Source organism: Miscanthus floridulus, chromosome 1 (assembly GCF_019320115.1).
Source record: "Miscanthus floridulus cultivar M001 chromosome 1, ASM1932011v1, whole genome shotgun sequence".
NCBI classification, from domain to species: Eukaryota; Viridiplantae; Streptophyta; class Magnoliopsida; order Poales; family Poaceae; genus Miscanthus; species Miscanthus floridulus.
In genome coordinates this window covers 37848483-37867104 of record NC_089580.1, presented here as the reverse complement: position 1 = coordinate 37867104, position 18622 = coordinate 37848483, and the positions used below count along the sequence as shown (strand labels likewise).

General features: G+C 43.0%; 1 protein-coding gene and 1 non-coding gene across 2 annotated transcripts; both read right to left on the bottom strand.

Annotated features, from left to right (window-relative positions):
- Positions 1–181: 181 nt before the first annotated feature.
- On the bottom strand, positions 182–341 carry LOC136511129 (U1 spliceosomal RNA). The gene has a single exon (XR_010772649.1). It is a non-coding gene; the product is annotated as a U1 spliceosomal RNA (small nuclear RNA).
- Positions 342–13699: 13358 nt separating this feature from the next.
- Positions 13700–14713, bottom strand: LOC136479453 (Bowman-Birk type trypsin inhibitor-like). Its single transcript, XM_066477324.1, has 2 exons — positions 14498–14713; positions 13700–14305 (listed from the first exon to the last, which is right to left on the bottom strand). The coding sequence occupies exons 1-2, from the start codon at positions 14607–14609 to the stop codon at positions 14034–14036; spliced, it is 384 nt and encodes a 127-aa protein (XP_066333421.1). The 5' UTR covers positions 14610–14713; the 3' UTR covers positions 13700–14033.
- Positions 14714–18622: the final 3909 nt, after the last annotated feature.

Below are 18622 nucleotides of genomic sequence, written 5' to 3'. Positions count from 1 at the left end.
ACTGACTAACTCTAGCAGAGAAGTGCACCAAACCTGAGATTGATTAGTGACATAATATAACTTGAAATGACATAATATAACTTGAAAAGACAACTACTACAAAAGACTTCATTTTTATTAATTTATTTTTAATTAGAGTACATCTTTACTTAATTCATTAAATTTAAATAATTAGACTTGGCAGGGGCCGCGCGAACGCGTACCCCCTCTACCACAAATTATGACGTCCACTCTCCCACTTGGGGAGATGGTAAGCCAGCGCGCCCTCCAAGTGCAATGAGGGCCACTGGCCTAGGCCACGGGCCTACATGATCGCCCGTCGACCCCGTCCAGGTAAGTATGGAGCACCGTCGCACGGGGCGCTCGTCTTATAGCGGGAGCTCGCGGCGCGTCTGCCTTCCGCTGGCGAGGTGGTACTAAACGTGGGATGGTAGCGGAGCGGAGGAGTGCCCGTGCTCCTCCCCGCTCTGCCGCCGAATCCAGAATCCTCCCCCCCTCCTGGGCTGCGGCAGGTTGGGCTGTTTTCCTTGCGGGCCGTTGATTCCATTAGTGGGGAACACAGATCGGGACGATCCAGAAAAAGGGCCGCGAGACTTTTTGCTCTTTGTGTTAGCACGTGCGTGGGCAGTCTTTCTCATGTCTTATTTTAGAACAAAAAAATATATATAGCGTTCCTTCATTTTCCATATGGTCCATGAGGCCACTGAAGTGAACATATTCACCCGTGCACGGCGTTTGCTGCTAACCAAAGTTTAGACACGGTTTCAAGCTTGTCAAAACTATGCATTTGCAGTTTAAGAAAAAATCTATGCATTTGCAGTTAAAAAAGAACTATGCATTTGCATGCGTTTTGTTAAATTTGTCCAAAAAACTAACCGAGCAACTGCACACAACAACTCTTCTTTTAGCTAGATCATCAGTTCATCACAGGCCAACGATTTGTTCTTAGTATAGACGTATAGTTAGTACAGATCAGCCAAAGAAACAAGATGCACTCGCGGCGGGATCATGGGATATATGATGAAGGGTACTGCCTCTGAATTAATGACTCTATAAAATTGTGAGGAATAGATACTACTAGGAAATATACCCGTGCGTTGTAACGGGACAAGAAAACACTATCAGACCTTAATAAAACATAAGGACAAAAATGTTATATATCTATTTATATTTTACCTTTATCATAAATTATAATGGTTATAATTTATTTTGTTATGATCATGACATCCACAATAAAGTTAATATTATTAATAATATGACAATGTCCTATGAAGTCTAACGAATTAAAGTACTCCCATTGTTCCAAATCTTAAGTTATTTGGACTTTTTAGATACATAGCTGTTACTATGCTTCTACATACTCATTATGTCTAAATACATAGTAAACAGGTTGGTTTTTCCGTCTGTAGGAGTCGTGGTACCGTGTCCATCCTGGTTTTTTTTTTCTTTCCTCTATTTTTTCGCACGTATGTTTTTTTCACTATAAATTTCCCTTTTCTTTGCGTCTTTTTTTTTGTCCACGTTACATTTTCCTCAAGAAGGAACGATGGGAGTGAAGAATTACGGTGGTAGCCGACTTAATAAGAAGTCTAAGAGTTGGATTTGACTTGCAGGCAAAATAAAATATGAAAAGAAAATAGCAACAAACTCCTAAGTGGACTCACAGACCAAAAAAGGAAAGTAGCGGACATATCTGAACTAAAATAGCACTGCAAACAAATGTAATCAAAATTTCAGTTTATCATTTAATTAATCAACTGATCCAAATTTTAATAAAAATAAATTTTGTTTCTAATCAAAACTACATTAATAATTTAGTTGTAGTAATCTCTGTTTTTTTTAGAAAAGAATCAATAGCTCAAATGGCTCATAATATTATATTTATTATTTGTTATTTAGAAAAAAAACAAAAAAACCGAAGAGCGGACGTGCGTAACCAAAGATAATAACCAACAAATCGGAAACCGCATCGGACACAGAAAAAGGAAAAGAAAATCGGGAGCGTACATGGTCGCATGCAAAACAGAAACGGAGCAACCAGAAACTCCATCGGACACGGGAAAAAACAGACACAGAAAAAAGGAAAAAACCGGAAGTAGACATGGAAAATAGGAAAAGGAGCAAATAGAAAATGCATCAGAGGAAAACAGAGTTGGAATCGTGTACCCCGATAAAAAACGACCACAGAATAAAAAACGAAAAAAAAAGCGATAAAAACTACCGTGGTTTAATATTAGGAACAAATTTCTGTGGTTTAATATTAGAATATAATAATAATAATCTCTCTCAATGTCTTTTTCTATTTGTGTTTGGATTTGGATTCCCATTCAGACTATTAAAACTAAGAGAAATCTTGGATTAGAATCCTACGTTGTCTCAATGACTAAAATAGCACCACATACGCAATCCTATTTGAACTCGTTGAGACTGATTAACCATATACCAGGACGAACATATGAGCATGGTTTACGAACGATCCAATACGTTTGTAGTTGGACTTCGTATCACGCTAGATAAGAACTATTCTAAACGATTTATATATATAAAAATCTGGATAGAAGAAACTCTCTATTGTCCGATAGGTAGAGGGAGATGGAAAAAAAAATAGCAAAAAATTTTGCCTCTTTATTATTAGGGACTAGATTTGGGACTAAATATATGCCCGTGCGTTGCACTGGGATCATGATTTTTTTACTAAACCTTAGTATTTGGACGCAGACGCGTAAGCTCTGAGGATTTTGTATTGGTCGCGGACGCGTGGGGTCTGGCCTTTGTACTCAAATTAGATAGGACGGACGCGTGAGCAGTAATCGAGATTTGATATCATCGGGTAGTTTTGTATTGGGTTGATTTGGTATAATAACGGATATACAGGTTGTGTTTGGAACTACTCTATGAACTCTACCCACAAACTAAACCGTGGAGTAGCTCCACAAAAACCTAGAATTTATGGAGTATTTCTTTAGTTGCTCTCACAATTCTAATTTTTTTCTCAAGCAGAGTGTGCGAAGCTTAAGGGGTGTTTGGGACAGCTCTGCTCCATGTTTTTTAGCTCTGCTTCACGTTTTTTAGCTAAACGGTTTTAGCTCCATGCACTCAGTTCGAGAAAAAAAGGGTGGCGTTGTGAGATCGCATAAACAGGTGCTCCATAAACTTCAATTTTGTAGAGCTGCTTCACGGTAGAGTTTATGTAGCAGAATTTATGGAGCAGTCCCCAACACCTGTTTAGCTAAAAAAAACTTAAAGCAGAGCTGAAAACGTGGAGTGACATTAATAGCATGTTCGTTTGGTCGTAAACGATCGTAAATTTCTAGCCAAAACAGTATTTTTCTCTCACACCAAATCAGTCAGCAGTAATAATCTACGATCGTATATGTTCGTATCGGCACCTGCTTAATATCCTATCACACTCGGTGACCTCAGAGTTTGGACACGCACAGGAAGGGATTTGTCGTTCCAGGACCCAAAAATCGAATGGCTCCTCTGTAGGCATGCTACTGGCTGGCCCAAAACGCAACACACCTCACGTTTTCACGATCATGGATTATAAATTAGAATAATATTTTTTTTATACTAAACTATACACTAAACCAGCCAATAATAAATAATATACGATCGTTTACTCTAAAACCAAACGTCTGTGTGTCTTTCGCCGTTCGGTCTTCCACACGACCGCAATGAGGCACCGAAGCACACCGCGTGAATTGAATTGTGATCGATCTGATCCGTCTTCAGTGAATCCGTACACGAAGGATCTTGGACGAAAGAGGTTCCTGTTGGCCGGTTCGACTTATCCTATATTCAATTTGTTTAACTTTTTTTTTACCGAAACAATATTTTTCTCTCACAACAATTCAGTCAAAACAGTGTTTTCAGTCAGCTTCAGCAAATTTTAGACCAGCGAACGAAATCATTTTTTAGGTGTAGAGTAGAAGATAGATTAAAATAGAATCTGTTTAGGCAACAACGAGTTGTTTTAGCCTCTTCCAACAATCAGACATTTTCCACGCACTTACACTGTCTTATATCTATTGCTCTGTTCGCTTGGCTGATAAACCATGGCTGAAAGTACCGTTGGCTGATTTGTTGTGAGAGAAAAATATTGTTCGTAGGCTGAAAAAGTACGGCTTATAAGTCAAGCGAACATGACGTATATTTACACCATCTTATTACTATATTTACAATAATTTCTTCAGTGTAATTTATTGAACACAACGATATAATTTGAGGATAACATAACTTTTATTTCTATAGATTGCAGATCTCAGAAAATATATGCCAATTTTTTTAAAAAAAATACAAATTATTTCTATGAACCGCAGATACCAGAGAATATATGTCAAATTATTCACAAATTGGTCGCAAATTTCAGAACAAATTATAAATTACTCACAAATGGTGGGACCCACCCTGGAACCTTATCCCTTACTTGGCCTGTATGGGCCTTCGTGGGCTAAATATCTAGCCAGGCCTGTAGGCAACGGCCGTGGGGCAGTACGTGGCCGAGAGAGCGTGCAGGAAGCCGCGCTAAGGGTCCGCGAAAGCCGCGCCATCGAACAGGAATGTCCCGGTGCGGCGGCGGCGGCGGACAAAAAAAAACCGGCTGTTTGCTTAAGGCAAAACAACCGATTATCAATTAGCAATTCCTGTTAAAATATGGTGCTATGGCCGTTTTTGTTTGCACTTATAATAAAACAAAAAGACGTGAATCCCACCAAAGATCTGTATTACAAACTTGACTTATCAAAATCAAGAATCGAAGTGATTATAAACATAAATAAACGAACAGGATCTACAGTAGTCGGTAGCTAAACCCCTTTCAATCAATTTTATATCTATATTTATAGCCCTTCTTAGCTAACTTTGTGAATGCGGAAACCGCCTATAGCCCTTCTCTTTATATAACAGTTCAAGATGTTAGGTTTGATCTCCCACCAATTAGGCCCAACGGCCTTTTTGGGTCTTGTTCTCGCGCCCTGATCGGGGGCGTCCAACCCTACATGGTTGGTGAGCCCCCGTCGCACAGCGCTATAAAGGAAAGGTAGGGGCCGGGGCTCGCAGTACGAGGTTCACCGCGCAGCCTAAGCCTAGGCAAAATACCCGATACCCATTACCCGTACCCGAATTACCCGAATCCGGACCCGAATTACCCGAACCCGAGGTACCCGATCCCAAATTCGGATAGCGATTTTGATTACCCGAAATTAGTTTGGGTAATTCAGATAATATCCCCCGGTACCCAAACTATCCGAACTACCCAAAGATTTGTTTTGTCTTTGTATTCATCATGTGTTGTTAGCTAAACCATTTAACTTATCACTTTATTAGAATATAATTCTCTCTATTTGAATGAGTGACTGTAATATATTATTTTCTACAAATTGCTATTGAAATTCTATATAAATTGCTGCTGAAATTATGTATAGATCGCTACTGAAATTTAGTGTAGTTTGTTGTTTTCTGTAAATTTGGGTATATCGGGTAATACCCGAACCCGAACCCGAATTATCGGGTACCCGAATTTGCGGATAGTGTTTTTTCGGGGATAATATCGGGTAGCAATTTTTATTACCCGAATTTTGAATTACCCGAATTACCCGACCCAAAAAAATCGGGTAACCCGAATGCCCAGGCTTAGCGCAGCCAGTCACCCCACCGACATCCTAACCCTAACCCGATCTTGAGAAGGGGCGCTGCCAGCGACGGGAAGCACCACCGACACCGGTAACGCCACCCCGACGCACACGCCGTCGCCGAGGACGCCACAGCTCCGACTCCTCCCTCTCCACCGAGCGTCGCTGCCGGCGCCCAGATGGCGTCCGTCAACGAGACCCTAGCCGGAGCTTCGACCACTACGGCCTTCGATGGTCTGCGACCTCTCACTTCCCTTCTCTCTAACTCTCTGTAGATCGTGTGTTAGGATCTTAGATTATTGGGATTTTGACTCGATTGAGTCTTAAGAAATCTATCAATGGCATCGGAGCCAGGTGCTTCTGTGTATCCCTAACCGGGTAGAAGAAAGGAATAGAACAGATCCATTCGGATCAGAGAAAGGATAGGGCCCTTGGCTCACGAAGCCGAACCCTAAGACCTAACCCTAATTCCCCAAATCAAATCAGAGAAGGGAAAAGGGGAGGGTCGGATTCCGAACCCTAGATCTAAATCCTTGTTCGAAGAAGAGAAAAACAGACCCAAATCCGAAGAGGGGAAAGGGGATAATCTTGGAGAACTCGAATCAAACAAAAAAAACATGAATCGGGTTCAACCGAACCCTAACCCTAGATCCCCTTTTCGGGCGAACGAGTGAAAAGAAAAGAAAGAAGATAGAAAACGAACCCGAAGAAAGGAAAGAAGGGTCGGAACCCTAACCCTAACCCTAGTTCCCATTCAGATGAACTCGAAAAGAAAAGGAAGAAAAACAATACGAAGCCGAAGGGGAAGGGGTGGATCTACCTCGCCGTGCGTCGGATGTACCTTTGCCGGCACGGGAGAAGAAGCCGAGCCAGGGGCGCTGGCTCGCCGGGCTCGGCCAAGGAAGCGCCGCGGCCAGGCCGCTCGACAGCGGCGTGCTCACCCGTTGGGGAGCACGCGCGCTGGCGAGGGGGCCAGCGACGGCGCTATGGTCGCTCCACCGCCCGATTGCTCGCCGTCTCGCTCTCGGTCACTCGGTTGCGCTACGACTGAGAAAGGAGAAGAGAGAGAGCAGTGAGGCGAAGAGAGAGAGAGAGACTGAATGAGAATGACCTAGGGTTTGCTCGATCACGCGCGGCGTCGTGGTTTTATACTCGGCGAAATGTGCGCTTGGCCGTCGGATCAAGACGGACGGTCGAGATTCGATGGGCCAACTCGAGGCCCAGGCGGGAGCGCGCTGCCAAGGCACTTTGCCGGCCCAGGCCTAGGTTGCGGCCTGGGTGCGGCCTAGGCGCGCGTGGAGGACTGGGCCGAGGCGGTTCTTTATCGTTTTGGGCCGCGCCGGGCTGAAATGAAAGAAGAAGAAAATTTTCTTATTATTTTTCAGGAGCAATTTTAATGCATATTTTGATGAATTTGAATGATTTTGATATAATTTTTCTGTGCAAATTTTATCCAACGATATTTTGCTCAGAAAACAGTGAATTTTTTTAGTGCTTCTGGAAAATAATAATATGAAAAGATTATTAATGTTTCCGCTGTGCATGATAATTATTGTTCTCTTTGATTAAATTTGAACCAACGGGATAATTTAATTTTAAGAGAAATGAATTTCTAATAATTTTGATGCGATTATGATATTGTTATTTTCTGGCCAACGTTGTTAATAACAATATTATAATTTTTGATCCATGAGAAATTGTGCATTAATTTTACTTCTGCCCAACGATGATGTAAAATGTTTGCATGGATGAATTATAAGTTTTAATTTGACCAACGTTGAGTTAAAAGCATGAAATTTTATGTATAAATGTTTCTTACTTACTCTGGTGTGATTTCAGGAGGTAAATGCATTGTGAACATTGCCAATATCTCGACACTCAATGGGACCAATCACCGTGTGTGGCGGGAGAAGTATGAATTGGAACTTGCATTGGGAGAGGTCGATTTTGCCATCACCTCACCATATCCTACTGAGCCAGAGGACCCGGTGAGAGGTGAAAATGAATCTGACGCTGATTTTGCTGCTCGAAAGCGTGATCATGCTGAAATAAGAATGAAATATGACCTTGAACATAGGCAATGGACTCTCTCCAACCACAAGTGTCTGTTGATAGCCAAAGCCACCATAGAAGAACAGATAAGGGGCTCAATTCCTGAATGTGCTACTGCCAAAGAATATCTTGAGAAAATCAAGAGTCAGTTTACTAGGTCTACCAAGGCTACAGCAAGTTCACTGATTAAGAAGCTTGTGAATGAGAAATTCACTGATGGTAGCATAAGAGAGCACATTTTAAAGATGAACACTACAGCATCTAAGCTAAAAGAAATGAATTTGAAGGAGGAGGATTTCCTGATTCATTTGATTTTTGCTTCTTTGCCAAAAGAATATGACACCTTTATTATGAATTACAATATGCAGCCTGAAAGATGGGGCATAGAAAGACTCATCTCAATGTGTGCTTAAGAATAGGAGAGGATAAAGTCCTCACAAGGTGAATCTGCTCATTTTGTGAAGGATAACAAAAGAAAGAACTTTAATGGCAAGAATTCTAAACCATAAGGGAAACCTAAGTGGGATAAGTCATCTTCCTCCAGTTCACAGGGAAAGAAACCCCAGGATTCTAAGAATCAGCAGTATGGTGGAGCTGAAAAAGATCAGTGCAAGCACTGCTTCAAGAAGGGACACTACAAGAGGGATTGTCCAGACTTTCTAAAATCTCTGCTAAAGAAAGGTGATGAATTTATTATATTTATAGATGAATCCCTGTATTTATGTTATGATAAATCCACTTGGTGGGTTGATTTAGGAGCAACTACTCATGTTGCAAATTCCTTACAGGGGTTAAGTGGGACGAGAACCTTGTAAAGAGGAGAAAGAACGATTAAAGTTGCAAATGGAGTGCAAGCCAATGTTGAAGCCATTGGAGTTTTTTCTTTAGAATTGAATAATGGTTTTGTACTTAAACTTAAAGAAGTACTTTATGTTCCCTCTTTGCGTAGAAATTTAATAAGTGTTTCGAAACTTAATGATGATGGAATTGATTGCCATTTTAGTGATGGCAAGTGTAAGATACTGGTTAATAATAAATGTGTTGGTCTTGCCTTTCGACAAGACAAGCTTTATTTATTATCTCTTGCTAAGAATACGAACAATGTATGCGATGAGAATGTGAATGATTTCCCATCTGCGGATGTAACTAAGAAGCGGAAGAGAATTGATACTGTCTCTTCAAAATTATGGCATTGTCGCTTGTGCCATATTTCGAGGGGGAGAATGGAACGATTGGTTAAGGAATCAATTCTCCCACACTTAGAATTTTCATATTTAGAACAATGTATTGATTGCATCAAAGGAAAGTATATCGAGAAAATTAAGAAAGATGCCAAACGAAGCACAGGAATTTTAGAAATAATCCACACAGACATATATGGTCCTTTTTCCATGAAAAGTGTGGATGGTTATGACTTGTTTATAACATTTACAGATGGCTACTCTCGTTATGGCAATATTTATCCAATTAAAGAAAGATCGGAAGTATTGGATAAATTCAAAATATTTAAAGCTGAAGTTGAAAATTAGCACAATAAGAAAATCAAGATAGTACGATCAGACCGAGGTGGAGAGTACTATGGGCGACATATCCCATATGGTCAAATTCCTAGACCATTTGCAAGGTTTCTACAGAAAATGGCATAGTTGCTTAGTACTCTACACCGGGAGAGCCTCAGCAGAATGGAATGGCTGAAAGACATAACCGTACCTTAATGGATATGGTAAGAAGCATGATGAGTCACTCCACATTACCGATTAGTTTATGGATGGAGGCACTGAAAACCGCCATTCACATACTTAATCGAGTACCAAGTAAATCGGTGCCTAAAACACTGTATGAATTATGGACAGGAAGGGAACCCTCACTTAACCATTTGCGTGTATGGGGCTGTCCAGCTGAGGCAAAAGTGTTTAACCCAAACATAGGAAAGTTAGACTCCAAGATAGTCAGCTACCATTTTATTGGCTATCCAGAAAGATCGAAGGGATATCGCTTCTATTGTCCTGACAGACATACGAAGATTATAGAAATAAGACACGCTGTATTCTTGGAGGATAACATGATCAGGGGGAGCATGGTAGCACGAGAAATCAGCCTACAGGAGAAGCGGGTGCATGTACCCACTCCGATGGTTGAAGAACCATTCTTCACGCTACCTACTGCTGTTGCACCGATAGTGCAGGACACTGTAGTGCCAACACCTGTTGCAAATTCTCCCATGGCGACAATAAATGAACATGAGGAACCTGTCCTTGAGGAACCTATCCTTGAGGAACCTATAGAACCAAATGTTGCATATGAGGAAGAACAACAACAACCAAATGTGGAACAAGTGCCGGAGGCACCTAGAAGGTCTCAAAGAATAAGAAGATCAGCTATTACTGATGACTATGAAGTTTATGAAACAGAAGAATGTCAGATGGGGGATGATCCCACCTCATTTGAAGAAGCCATGAGAAGCGACCACTCATCAAAGTGACTTAAGGCCATGGAAGATGAATTGAAATCAATGAGTACCAATAAAGTTTGGGACTTAGAAAATATTCCTAAAGGAGCCAAAACAGTAGACTGTAAATGGGTCTACAAAACGAAATATGACTCCCAAGGGAATATAGAAAGATTTAAAGCGCGACTTGTGGTGAAAGGCTTCACGCAAAGAGAAGGGATTAATTACAATGAGACATTTTCTCCAGTCTCATGTAAAGATTCCTTCAGAATTATAATGGCACTTGTAGCCCACTATGATTTGGAGTTACATCAAATGAATGTAAAGACGGCTTTCCTAAACGGAGATTTTGAAGAAAATGTTTATATGGCATAACCAAAAGGTTTTATCGTAAAAGGAAAGAAAAATATGGGATGCCGCCTGAAGAAATCAATCTACGGATTGAAGCAAGCTTCAAGACAGTGGTATTTGAAGTTTGATAGAACGATAAAAGGTTTTGGGTTTGAAGAAAATGTTTTTATGCAAAGTTCAAGAATAGAAAGTACATATTCCTAATTTTGTATGTGGATGATATCTTGCTTGCTAGTAGTGATATCAATCTAGTAATAGAAACGAAGAAATTCTTGTCCTCAAACTTTGATATGGAATATCTCGGTGAGGCCTCGTTCATTTTGGAAATAGAGATTCACCGAGATAGAAGAAAAGGGGTTCTAGGATTATCGCAAAAGACATACATAGAAAAGGTCCTGAAGAAATTTAGTATGCATGTGTGCAGTCCTTCACCTGCTCCTATAGTCAAGGGTGATAGGTTTAGGGAACATCAGTGTCCCAAGAACCAATATGAAATTGATCGAATGAAAGTGGTACCGTATGCTTCAGCCGTTGGAAGTTTACAATATGCTCAAGTGTGTACACGTCCTGACTCAGCTTTTGTTACCGGGTTACTTGGCAGATATCAAAAGAATCTAGGAATTGAACATTGGAAATTAGTGAAGAAAGTCCTACGTTATTTGCAGGGTACGAAAGGCCTCATGCTTACGTATAGAAGATCCGATTCCCTACAGATAGAGGGGTATTCAGATTCTGATTATACGGGAGATGAAAGAAAATCCACGTTAGGATATGTATTTACTCTCGCAGGAGGGGCTATATCGTGGAAAAGCTTCAAACAAACCGTAACTACATCCTCGACAATATATGCCGAGTTTGTAGCATGCTATGAGGCAACGGGGCAGGTGAATTGGCTGAAGAAATTCATACCTGGATTGAAAGTGATTGATGATATAAATGAACCACTGAGATTATATTGTGATAACAATCCAGCGGTACAGTACGCTCACAACAATAGGTCAAGTGGTGCTACCAAACACATTGACATAAAGTACTATGTTGTGAAAGATAAAGTTCGGGATCATATAATAAATCTTGAGCATATAAGTACAGAGAAAATGCTCGTGGATCCGCTCACAAAGGGCTTACCACCCAACGTGTTCAGAGAACATGTAGCCGGCATGGGTTTAAGGAAAAGCCTATGATTTTCGAACATACGAAGGGCCCAAAGAAAGTTTACATTTCAAAACGGAGAAGTGTATTGTGGTTGTTAGTCTAACGGCACTAATTGCTGTGACGATGGGACAGTTCTATGCACTAATCTGTGATGAAATAGGATGAAAGCAAGAAAAATATGAATTGAAAGTTTTGAGTATAAAATTAAAGAACGAAGAATAGATGAGAGATTAAGGGGGAGAATGTTAGGTTTGATCTCCTACCAATTAGGCCCAACGACCTTTTTGGGCCTTGTTCTCACGCCCTGATTGGGGGCGCCCAACCCTACATGGTTGGTGGGCCCTCATCGCACAATGCTATAAAGGAAAGGTGGAGGTCGGGGCTCGTAGTACGAGGTTCACCGCGCAGCCAGTCACCCCACCGACATCCTAACCCTAACCCGATCTTGAGAAGGGGCGCTGCCAGCGACGGGAAGCACCACCGACGCCGGCAACGCTACCTCGACGCACACGCCGCCGCCGAGGACGCCACAACTCTGACTCCTCCCTCTCCACCGAACGTCGTTGCCGGCGCGCAGATGGCGTCCGTCAACGAGACCCCGGTCGGAGCTTCGACCACTACGGCCTTCGATGGTCTGCGATCTCACTCCCCTTCTCTCTAACTCTCTGTAGATCGTGTGTTAGGATCTTGATTACTGGGATTTTGACTCGATTGAGTCTTAAGAAATCTATCACGAGACTGCTTAAGATAATTTGGATAGCTACAAATCATAATCCAATTAGATCTCTTTGATTCCGGGTAACATGAATAGAAATATTAATCCAAATAGAAAAAAATAAGAATATGGACAGCTAAGAATCTTAATCCAATTAGATCTCTTCGATTTCGAGTAATCTGAATAGGAATCTGAATCCAATAGAAATCTAATAAAGAGGAAAGACGGGTAGAATTTCTTCCTCTCTTTTTTTCACTATTTTTATGGTTTGTTCGTTTTTACTTGCTTCGAGCAGTTTTGCTTTACGTTCTCGTTTGGATGTTTTTCACTTGACTTTGAATATGTTCTGATTTTTTCCATGGCTATTTTCTAGAGTACATTGCTATTTTGGTCATGACTGTTTTCTACTTGCCTTCAAGTATGTTCAGATTTTTCTTCTCGTGGTTGTTTTTGGACACTAGCTCGCCTTTTCTGAAATTGTTTTCATTGTTTTTCATGGTTTTCTCCATCTGGTTTTTTGTGTTCTAATAAATATAATAAGAGTAAAAAACAAACAATAGATAAGAGACCACAACCATTTTGATCTTTCACTCCTTATTATAAGAAATAAAGATTTTTACCACTAAATTAATTTAATTTTTGACTCAAACTCATGATACATGCTACGACTCACTCACGTCCAACAATGATATAATATCTTATTCCAACACGTTTTGAATCCTGTTGCAACGCCGTAGGTTTGCTAGTTGAAGACAAGCCCACCGGCTTGTCGATTTTTGCCATGAATCCGTGGTCTCCAATAAAACCGGCTTTTCACTCTTCAGCGACGACATATACCTGTTCAGAAACCAGAAGGCTTCTTGTTGGGATGTTCCCTGGCTCCGTGAGCCTGCCTCTGCAACTTGAGACGGTGTACAGTTGCCGCATATCCGCGTGAGAAATGCGCATCTGTGAAACTGAGAAGGGTGAGTGCGCCCTGCGCCGCGTGTACGCTCGCGCGGAGTCGCTGCTGGAGCCTCTCCACAACCACTCCACTTTAGTGACTGCTTTGTTTCATTGTTTGTCGTCGGGCATGGATCAGTGAGAGCAACTCTTTTTTTCTTTTTTTTTTCTTTTTGAGGTGCAGAGCAACCTTCCTGTATCGGTGGATGAGCCTGCCGCCGGAGACCGGATTAGCGTCCAGGTCCATCATCTACAGGCACGAGCGCTCCGAGCCTCCCAAAATATCCAGACGAAAGATCCACGCCAAGGCATGTTTTCGAAAGACAAAAAAATCCAGACGAAAGATCCACACCAAGCCGTGGACGGTGTCGAGTGTTCCCTGTCGAAAGCTCATAAACGGCAAGAAAAACCAGTGTCTTTTCTCCAATCTCGGTGATTCACCGTGCTCAGCCCCTCATAGACAAGAAGAGTCAACCATACAGATACAGAGCAGAACTCAAAATACACAAAAAAGGACACCACAGACGTGAAGCGTCCAAGATTGGTTTGGTTGCTCGCTCATCAGATTACAGATTCCTCATCTCTATGTAGTCTTTACTCTTTACACACACAAAAATCCTAATCCACAGCTGGCCTTGAGACACAGGATCCGCCGGCGGGTGGGTGGGTAAAAGGTTGGAGCGGTTGGTATGAGCAAGCAGAAATCAGTCGTCGGCTCGGCTGGGCGGCCGGCCGGTCAGTGCGCGGCGGCGGGCGCGGTGCAGCGGCGCTGGCAGAAGTTGGGGACGCGGTCCATGCACTGGTACACCGGCGGGTCGGCGCTGAGGCTGGACTTGACGCAGTCCCTGCACGCCGGGTGGCACCCGCGGGGGACGGCGTCCAGGCACTGGCACCGCGGCGGCTCCGACTTGGTGCACCCGCCGCAGCTGTCGCAGCACGGCCACGCTCGCGCCGCCGCCTTGCCCCGGCTCGCAAGCTCCCCTCCTCCTCCTCCTCCTGCTCCCTGCCCTAAAACCAGAGATCGATTCGGAACGCGTGAGCCAGACTGAACAACAAGGAAAACAAAAAAGAGCAAATCTTGAGCTTTCCTACCGAAACCAGTGGGGAAAAAACCCAAAAAAATCTTGGATTCACTGGTCGGAAAACCTCAAATAAGAGGGGACTTTTTGGCAAGAGCAGAGGAGGAATCGGGCCGCCTACCTCTGCTTTGAACATGGGAGTGGTGGTGATGGTGGTGGTGGTGCCTGTTGCTGGACTGCGCGAGCACGGCGAGAAGGGCGAATGTGAGGAAGAACAGCGCTTGGGTTCTCATGTCTGATTGCTTCTCTCTGCGAGAATTGGTTGCGACAGGGGAGCCTCCTCTCCTCTTCTCTTCAGGTTGCTGTTGGTTGGTTGGACTGAGTTGCTTGTCTATCTGTACGCGGCTAATAGAAGCCTTCTTTATAGAAAGAGAGAATTCCTTATTTGACACTGGGAAAATGAGTCGTTCCTTTCTTGGCCTTGAAATTTTCTTCGTTCCCTATTTGACACTCACTTCAACTTTCGTTCCTAATTTGACACTGCCGTCAAATCCGTTAGCTAACGGTGTTAACTGGCCGTTAAAAAGACGTTTTTGCCCCTAGAAAAAAAAGCGGCGAAGCAAATTTGAGAGGAAAAAAAAACGGTGCCCGCCTCTGATACATGCGCCCAGCTACAAAAAAAAGGCGTAGGTTTTTTTTTTCCTCTCAAATTTGCTTCGCCACTTTTTTTTCTAGGGGCAAAAACGTCTTTTTAACGGCCAGTTAACACCGTTAGCTAACGGATTTGACGGCAGTGTCAAATTAGGAACGAAAGTTGAAGTGAGTGTCAAATAGGGAACGAAGAAAATTTCAGGGCCAAGAAAGGAACGACTCATTTTCCCAGTGTCAAATAAGGAATTCTCTCTTATAGAAACCGTCCCTTCCCGTCCGGACAGCGGACAGAGGCAAGGGGACAAGGGCCCCACGCGCCCCTGGGTCGCCGCCCCCTGATTAGCGAGCAAGTGGTGGCAGATAAACAGACAACTTGGAGAAAAAACCCTCTACTACGATTGTTATGCATATGTTTATTTAAATTTTAATTTTGGGTTAGCTGGTCTATCCCATGATGATGGCAAGGAGTAACTTACGTTTTATCAGTATAATCGGCTGCCCCTAATTGCATCAGCCACCGCCAAGTACTTAGTAGCTACAGTGCTAGAGAGAGAATTAAATGTCACCACACCCACAACCACAATAAACAAAAAAAGATAGCCGAGCACGATCTATAGGTCCCGTTCGCTTCGCTGGAAAAAGAAATCAAAATATTGTTCCGGCTGATTTGTTGTAAGAGAAAAACACTGTTCTGACTGAAAAAAGTAAAAAAACTCGGATTATAAGAGAAACGAACAGAGCATATGTTTCTTGTTCGCCCTTGTTCTCCTCTCCCATGTTGTTTTTCTTTCCCGTCTTTTTCACAATTGCTTGTCTTTCAACAGTGCTGCAACCATAAGTCATAAGATCCGTGACCACCGAACGTTGCACCGCTAACCTAGTGACACATGGCTATTCCTTTGGGTCTCGTTTTATCAACGGTTTATCCTAGCGCCCGGACGTCCGGTGCGCGAGATGCATCCGGACGCTGTTCCCCTTCCCAAACCAGCCGTCCCGGCAAAATCAGATCGGAATAGAACAGAATAAAATTGCGTCCACTGTGCCCTGTCCTTCGTTCCCCACTGCGCCCCTTACACACCCTGTTCCCCCACTGTGCCCTGTTCCCCACAGCTCCTCTGTCCCAAAAGCACGAAACACTTCAAGTACAACATCACAAAAATATATAAACTGTGTAGTGCAACATCAGAATATAAATACTATAACATCGTAAAACTATGTACTGCAACATCGAAAATTATGTACTGCAATATCGAAAAATTATGTATTGCAAGATTCGAAAAGTATGTACTGCAACATCTCAAGCAGTAGTACTGCAACATCGCAAAATCAACCATGAAATATAGAAAAATGGAAACAATTCAATAATTAACTTTCAGTGTTGCAACATTTGAAAAATGAAATTTCAACAATTAAAATCCCCTATCGCAACAATGCCAACATTAGAACTCCCTTTCTACAACACATAAATCACCCTATTGCAATGCTCGAAAATCATCTGTTGCAACATCCAAAAAACCCATTGCAACATGGAGAAACAACAAAAAAGCGTACAAAACAACAAGGGGATGGGTTCGAGGTGCAGGCTGCTCCAGCCCCTGGCCCATCACCTTCGAACTCGCCAGAGGGTGGAGGAAATAGGACCCCAGAGCTCGTCGGAACCCTATTCACCGTCGCATCCTTCAGATCCAGAGGAGGAGGGCTCAGATCCAAAGGAGGAGGAGGAGGAGGAGGAGGAGGAGGGCTCAGATCCAGCGAAGGACCGACCTACCTCGTCGGAGCTGCCGCCGTCGTCCTCGTCTCTGGTGGGGGGAGCGGGAGCTAGGTCGCTAGGGAGCATGGGGTAGTAATGGAGGTCGCAGAGGGGAGGGAGGAAGCGTGGACGGGCGAGGCGACAGTGAGCTGGCATGGGCGCGATGTCTGTCAAGCGCGTCACGACAGTGAGCCGGGGTGGGGATGAGGGAGCGAGCAACAGAGTGAGCGCGCGGAGGCGGAGGCGCAGAGTGGGGATGAGGATGAAGGAGATGGAGCGGGAGTGGATGAGGACGAGTCGGTCCAAGTTGTTTGGGTTCGTCCGGACAGAATGAACGCCCGGACAGTATCATTATCGTTTTATTAATATCATCACCAATACCATCTCATCTTTCGACGTACGAGTAAAGATGATATAAGGTGAGTGTGTGTATGTATTGTATTTCGTAAAAAAAGATAAAGTAAAATTATCTGTCTTGCACCTTGGTTTGGCGAATGTTCGCCCTAATGGGACAACAAAACCATGAAACTCTTTAAAACCTGGGCCTCATTCCATCATTCTGGATTTGTAGATAAAGGAGGTGCCCTTTTGTGAGGATAAAAAAATTGAAACTCGAGGGGGTACGCGCAAAAGAGCCACCAAGATAGGGTGACCGATGATAAGTCCGAGTGTCGTGGCCGTGCACATGCGGAGATGAGTCACCGATGATAAGATGGAGGGAAATAAGTAAAGCGCCACTTTCATGGGCCCATGCCGACCTGTCCATCCTCCATCCATGTTTGCTGTAGTGGCAATGGCAACACTCATCCCGATCTTCTACGCCGGCGGCCACACGACACTGCCTTGCATCAAACATAATGCACAAATTTACAAGATTAGTATCATTAAGTTAGATACACCATAACATATATTTTTATAATATACTCATTTAGTGTCATAGATATTTACTACTTTTTTTATAAATTTAGCCAAACACAAAAAAAAAAGTTTAACTTAAGACAATTACGAGAATTAATTTATCTAAGGACGGAGGGAGTAATCAGAGTATATTTATGTTAGCTTGAATTATGTTGTATTAGATGGAGCGCATGTGGTGACTTTGGTTGTGTTTAGTTCGGAAATAGGGTGGCATAAGACGGCCATGTCTTAGTTTTTAGAGATGGAACAATCCAATCTAATATTTGGTTAGGTGGAATGGGCCCGTCTCTATTTTATGTTTGGTTTAAGACAACAAAAGTGGATTAGACACCTAATGCATGGGTACCACTAGTCGGCCAGAGTTTTATTTTCTCATCCCAACTTTGGTTTCTTCTTCACCACACAGGAGAATCACCAATTGGCGACAACGGATCGGTGTTGCTCTCGCAAGTTGTGGCTCCCTCTTCCCCGCGCTCGTGGCTCCCTTTCTTTATCTCATATGGATCGGTGGTGGCTCCCTCTCCTTCTCACATTGCGAAATAATGCAGCCACATCGCCCCGCGGCTCTCCCTCCCCCATGTGCTCGTGACTCCCGGAGCACCACTAGTGTAGCTCGCACTCCTATTTCTTCCTCTCAAGCATGCGTGCAATGTTTGTCCCACCTGGGACGACTCTATCCGCGAGATTTTTAGGGGCGAGTTGAGGCAAGATCACAAGGAGGGTGTATCCCTAATGAGATCATCCTGTCTCTAGCTGACTTTGAACCTAGACCGTTCTATCCATGGAACTAATTACTACCTCTCTCAATCTCGAGACATATCAACTCAGTTGTTCGGATGTGAGAGTGGTGTACGTGTGTTCATAGGGTTGAACCTCATTTGGCATGGCTCTAGCTCTAAGATCTAAGCTAAATCCATAGTTAGCGGGCTAAATTAAAGTTGTTTAAATGTTTTTATTTAATATAAAAATAAATGAAACGGGTCATGT

Excerpts from the sequence above, each read along its gene's own strand:
- LOC136479453 (XM_066477324.1), bottom strand. The coding sequence starts at position 14,609 with ATGAGAACCCAAGCGCTGTTCTTCCTCACATTCGCCCTTCTCGCCGTG. Across the intron at positions 14,306-14,497 it reads CTCCCATGTTCAAAGCAGAG|GGCAGGGAGCAGGAGGAGGA; the intron begins GTAGGCGGCCCG and ends CTCTGGTTTTAG.